The 6,000-nt window shown below is 53.3% G+C and overlaps 1 protein-coding gene across 1 annotated transcript in view; it reads right to left on the bottom strand.

Annotated features, from left to right (window-relative positions):
- Positions 1 to 4,443: 4,443 nt before the first annotated feature.
- Positions 4,444 to 6,000, bottom strand: part of DLGAP3 (DLG associated protein 3) — a 42,245-nt gene continuing 40,688 nt past the window's right edge. Inside the window, exon 11 of the mRNA XM_040231753.1 lies at positions 4,444 to 5,344. Within this exon, the coding sequence (XP_040087687.1) occupies positions 5,126 to 5,344 (219 nt within the window). The 3' untranslated portion in view covers positions 4,444 to 5,125. The remainder of the gene's footprint in view (positions 5,345 to 6,000) is intronic.

The raw sequence follows: 6,000 nt of genomic DNA, 5'->3' as shown, positions 1-6,000 counted from the left end.
GCTGGACTGGAAGAAGCACAAGCTGGAATCAAGATTGCCGGGAGAAATATCAGTAACCTCAGGTATGCAGATGACACCACCCTATGGCAGAAAGTGAAGAGGAACTCAAAAGCCTCTTGATGAAAGTGTAAGTGGAAAGTGAAAAAGTTGGCTTAAAGCTCAACATTCAGAAAACAAAGATCATGGCATCTGGTCCCATCACTTCATGGGAAATAGATGGGGAAACAGTGGAAACAGTATCAGACTTTATTTTTTGAGGCTCCAAAATCACTGCAGATGGTGACTGCAGCCATGAAATTAAAAGACACTTACTCCTTGGAAGAAATGTTATGACCAACCTAGATAGCATATTCAAAAGCAGAGACATTACTTTGCCAACAAAGGTCCATCTAATCAAGGCTATGGTTTCTCCAGTGGTCATGTATGCATGTGAGAGTTGGACTGTGAAGAAAGCTGAGCACCGAATAATTGATGCTTTTGAACTGTGGTGTTGGAGAAGACTCTTGAGAGTCCCTTGGACTGCAAGGAGATCCAACCAGTCCATTCTGAAGGAGATCAGCCCTGGGATTTCTTTAGAAGGAACAATGCTAAAGCTGAAACTCCAGTACTTTGGCCACCTCATGTGAAGAGTTGACTCATTGGAAAAGACTTTGATGCTGGGAGGGATTGGGGGCAGGAGGAGAAGAGGACGACAGAGGTTGAGATGGCTGAATGGCATCACTGACTCGATGGACGTGAGTCTGAGTGATGAACTCCGGGAGTTGGTGATGGACAGGGAGGCCTGGTGTGCTGCGATTCATGGGGTCGCAAAGAGTCAGACACGACTGAGTGACTGAACTGAACTGAACTGAGGCACTGGAGATGCAAAAATAGCTGGGACCATCTTTTCCCTCAGGAGTTCTCTAATGTGGAAGCAGAAGGGTCTAGCAAATGTTGAGAGAGTGTGCAAAATGTGATGACAGGAGTGTGCACAAGCAGCACAGAGAAGGATCCTCAGGAAGAATCAGGGAAGATTCCCCAGAGGAACCTTGAGTCTCAAATGCTGGCGAGCAGTTCTGCTGCCTGAGAACTGAGTGGGGCTCCAGGACACAGACTTAGGAATGAGAGAGCTGTAGGTTCAAATGCTGGCCCTGCTGCCTGTTAATCTCAGAAAATCTGTTCACCCATTGTTAAAAAAAAAAAAATGACAAAGAAAGGCTTTCTTAGTAGTCTGGTGGTTAAGATTTCACCTTCCGGGATGGAGGGGGGCGGGGTGCCATGTGCAGTTTCGATTCCTGATTGGGAGCCAAGATCCCACATGCTCTCAGTCAAAAAATCGGGGTGGGGGGGTGGGGGGGACAGAAACAACATTGTAACAAATTCAATGAAGACTTTAAAATTGGTCCACATCCAAAAAATAAAAATGAAAATAAAAACTCCCTGGGTTGGGAAGATCCCCTGGAGAAGGGAAAGGCTACCCACTCCAGTACTCTGGCCTGGAGAATCAGACACGACTGAGCGACTTTCTTTCACACACTTCACTTTCAGCTCCTAAGTGCTTGGTAATCGGTCACCCATGTTTTGCTTTCACTTTACATTTCCTTTTCACTTTATGTATTCCTCAAATTCAGGCCTCCTTCTGCAATGTCCTATGTCCATTTATGGCATTATTTAGTAAGCCCAAAACTTGACTGACATTTTCAAGGCCTCTTCATCTTTGCATTAGTCCCTACATCCAGTTTACAGCACCTAGGCCTCCTCAATGTCTCTTAAATTCAACATCATCCCTTACCTGGACCACCTTGGCAACTCCTTCAGTGGTCTCCCTGCCTTCCATTGTCTCCTTCAGTCCATTTCTTTCAAACACTTAAATAAAACCATGAAATCTCCAGCTTACACTCATGGGTCCCTTCCAGCCACATCTCCTTTATTTCCTCTCTACCCTGTCCTGCCTGTCACCTCTCGCAGTCTCTGCTCTTCCCATCCTCTACTACACACGTACTGTTCCATGACTTTGCCTAAGTGGGTCTGTTTGCCTGAAATGAATGTCTTCCCTTTTCATCCCTCACTCCAAAACCCTTAATTCATCCTGCAAGACCCAGTTCAAAAGGCCTCTCTTGCAGAAAGCTTTCCCAGACTTGCTGGCTGTTAGAGGCTCCCTCCTCCGGTCTCTTCAGCCCCCTGGGTGAATAGGCCTCCCTTTGTGCCATAACTTTGTGTTTATGTGACTCGCTAAGCCAGATGGGAGCAACTCAGGGGCCAGATCTAATCCTTCACATGCCCATGGAGCTCAGCACAACCTGGGCCACAACACCCTAAGGAGACTCCCCCCATCAGCCCCTCCACCGGCCCCACACTGGGAGATTTTAGACATCACGTCTGCAGCGGGATGCCTGCAGTCTCAGATGCTGCCTGTCCTCTGCCGTCCACTGCCATATACCTCTTGGCCCCAGCAAGCCTGGCCTAGTTTCTGGGAAAACGTGAGACTCATAAAAAGCTGTATAATGTGGAGGGTTATACTTAGACTTAGCCATTTCCTGGCTTCGTGATTTGGGGTAAGTTGTTGAACCTCTTCAAGCCTCAGTTTTTTCATCTGTAAAATGGAGTTGATAACAACACTGCCTCATAGGACTGCTCTGAGTATTGTCTAGTTCAAACTTCACCCAGGTCCCCACTTTCAAACCTCAGGATGATAAAGTCACTCAGCCAATGTCTCTCTTGGCAAGTCTTGGGATAACAGACTTATGAGCACTTCTAGGTGAAACTTGAGAGAGTCAAACAATTTTAGTGTTCCCAAACCTGGCCAGCATCAGAATCACCTCATTTGTCAAAAACTTATCCAAGGGCAAAGATTCTATTCACTTTGTCTTGCACAGGAGCCCTCTTCACCTCCCACTGGATAGAGGACCTCTTGCTTTTCAGGTGGTCTTCCAAACCAGCCTGTAAAATATCTGCTCATGTCACTCTCCTGTTCAAAACCCTTCGTGGCTCCCCATGGCCCTCAGGACCCAGGCAAACCTTCCTCAAATTGAGCCAAAAGCCCAGCATGATCAAGCCTCTGCATTCCCAATGCCTCTTTCTCCCACAGGCTTCTGCACAGATGTTCTCTGATCTTGTACATTCTTTACAGCCCTCTTTCAGGGGCTAATACCTAGTCATCTCTCCAGCACTCACCCTTATAATGTAACTGCTTGCTTGCTGCTGCTGCTGCTGCTAAGTCGCTTCAGTCGTGTCTGACTCTGTGCGACCCCACAGACGGCAGCCCACCAGGCTCCCCCATCCATGTGATTCTCCAGGCAAGAACACTGGAGTGGGCTGCCATTTCCTTCTCCAATGCATGAAAGTGAAAAGTGAAAGTGAAGTCGCTAGTCACGTCCGACTCTTCACAACCCCATGGACTACAGCCTACCAGGCTTCACCATCCATAGGATTTTCCAGGCAAGAGTACCAGAGTAGGGTGCCATCACCTTCTCCGAACTGCTTGTTTACTTATCTATTTTTCCCATACAGCTGCTAGCACCATAAGAGTAGAAACTTGTTCAGGGCTATCTTCCCAGTGATGGACAGGGCCAACCATGGTTCTTGATAAATACTTGCTGAATAAATGAATGAGAACTGGCTAGTACAGAGTGACCCAGAAGAGCAGGCAACCCTTTGGGAAGGTTCTTCCTCCTGTCTCAAGGTGACACGTCAGCCTGAGGACTGGCAAGAGGACATGGTGAGCAGGAGCTGCCATCTTTTCCAGGGCTCAAAAGGCTGTAGAGCTAAAAGCTCAGGATTGACATTGGACAGACTTGGGTCTACACTCTTAGCTCTGCCTGTGACTTTGACCCAAACACTTGACCTCTCCTGAGCTCCAGCTTTCTCATCTGTTAGAAGATTGAACTACATGTAAGTGTAAAGCACTTACATCTTGCCTGACCCACAGCAAGCATCCAATAAATGTTAGGTTGGGGATGCCACTTAGCTTCCCAGGAAAGTTCTATTCTCTCTTTTGTTTCCCATCAATGTGCCCATGCACTGGAGGCATCAGAAAATGTGACGGCACAGAACTGAACAGTTTTCCGGAGCAGAGAGAACAGTGGCTTTTTAGGGAAAGGAACACCAATATTTGTTCATATCGAAGAACAGCAGCCCTCACTGTTTATGAAACACATGCTTCCCTCTGGGGCGGGGAGGGAAGCCCAGGCAAGTGGAAGGCATAAAGGAAACCAGGTTGACTAGAAGGAGGAGAAAGACTGGCCCCTCCACCCCGACCCCGGCCCCTCTGGGAGGATCTTTCTGTCGCCACCAGGAGGCCAAATCCCCTTTCCCGCAGCTGGCCCACGAAACCCTGCTCTCCCCAGATCAAGATTTTGGCTCGGGCCTCCGCATCCCACCACCCCGCTCCCTGTCCCCCCGACCCGCTCCCCCAAGCACGCATGCGCTGAAGTGGCTTTTTCTGGAGAGAGCAGCTGGCTCAAGTGCAGTTCTGCCGTTTTATTTTTCCTGGGATACTCAAGGGGATGTGGGAACAGCCACAGGTGTGGTGAGGGGAAGCCCCCATCTCCCCTCCCCAGCAGCTGGGGAAAGGGGAGAGGCCCAGGCGCCCTGGTCCTGGGTTGGTCCAGCCACTGTGGTCCCTGGGCCCGGTGGGCTGAGGGCTCAGGGGAGAGCCCCTGGGAGGGTGGGGCGGGCTCCTAGGCGGGGTTCGGGATTCTTCATAAAAAGCCACGAAGCTTGATTTCCCCACGAAGCCCAGCCCCGCGGGGTGGGGGGAGGGGGTGTGGGGTGGGGAGAGGGGGGACGCAGAGCCCAGATGGGGGACCTGGCCCGGCCTGGCCCGTGGAGGGTGGGGTGGGGGAGTAATGGCAGAGATGGTGCCCGTGGGGAGGAGGTGGGGACGAAGCGTCGGACCTCGAGGAAGAGGGGTCCCGGTGGGGGCACAGGGCGGAGAGGCACGGCCCCCAGCCCAGCCCGGGCGCCTTCGCGTGGGGTCAGGAAGGTAAAAAACCCACGAGCGCGTGACGGGCAGGAGGGGCCGGGGCGTGCGGTGCCGGCGGGGCGGGCGCACGGGGCGGCCCGCGTTCACAGTGACCTCGACGCTGGGTGTACAGTACGGGTAGAAAACCGCGGGCCCGGGCCCGGGCTGGGCGGGCCGGGCCGGTCACAGCCTGGTCTGGGCCTCGGGGATGTAGATCTCGATGCTGTCGGCGCTCTCGGTGGCCGAGCTGTGGCGGAAGGAGGCGGCGCGCTTGGCCGCCAGGAGCCGCTTGCGCGCTTCCTGCCGCTGCCGGTCCACCGAGTCCAGGGAGCGCTCCTTCACCGGCACACCCCGGCCCCGCGAGGGCTTCTTTGGTATCGGCGGAGGGACCTTCTTCTCCTCCTGCCGGCAGAGGGGCGGCGCTTAGTTTGGGGGCGGGGTCCCGGCCGACTCCCCACCTCGCTCCCCCTCGACCCCGAGGGGTTCAGAGCGCACATCTCTGACTCGTGAGCCAGGCTCTCGCGAGCGCGTGCGGGGCCCCCGGAAGCCCCAGGGGCGCCTGTTCTGCCAAGGTCAAACTCACATTTTTCATCTTTTAAAAAAAGGTGGACTCGTGCGCCCCCTGGTGAAGCCGTTTTCCACCTCTCGCATCAGAGAGAGGGTTTGCTCCCTCTCGGGGAGTGGATGCGCTCCCTCCAGACCCAGGGGGAGTGCAGCTCCCCTGACCCGGGCAAGGCAATGCGGCTCACATTCCAAGCTGCTGGGCCCCATCTCTATGAAGGTCTAGTGAGATGAGGGCTGAAGGTCCCCTCCGTGCCTAGAGCCAAGCTGAGGGCAGTCTGCCATTCTGGCTCCCTGAAACTACAGCTGCAGCCACCAAAGAAAGGGGTTCTTGCATCTCGGGCAGTGATGAGATGGTTCTTGCCTTGGAACCAAGCAGAGGGCAGGGACCCAGAGGGTGGTCGTAGAGGGTCCCCATCACCTGTCCAGGGCTGCCTTGGCTGCCCAGGGTCTCTTCTCCTGCCCTCCTCTCCCCTGCCCACACTCTCTGGGGAAGG

This window comes from Oryx dammah, unplaced genomic scaffold (genome assembly GCF_014754425.2).
Source record: "Oryx dammah isolate SB20612 unplaced genomic scaffold, SCBI_Odam_1.1 HiC_scaffold_28, whole genome shotgun sequence".
NCBI lineage: Eukaryota > Metazoa > Chordata > Mammalia > Artiodactyla > Bovidae > Oryx > Oryx dammah.
The sequence above is the reverse complement of the archived record's forward strand: the minus strand, read 5'-3'. Positions and strand labels throughout refer to the sequence as shown.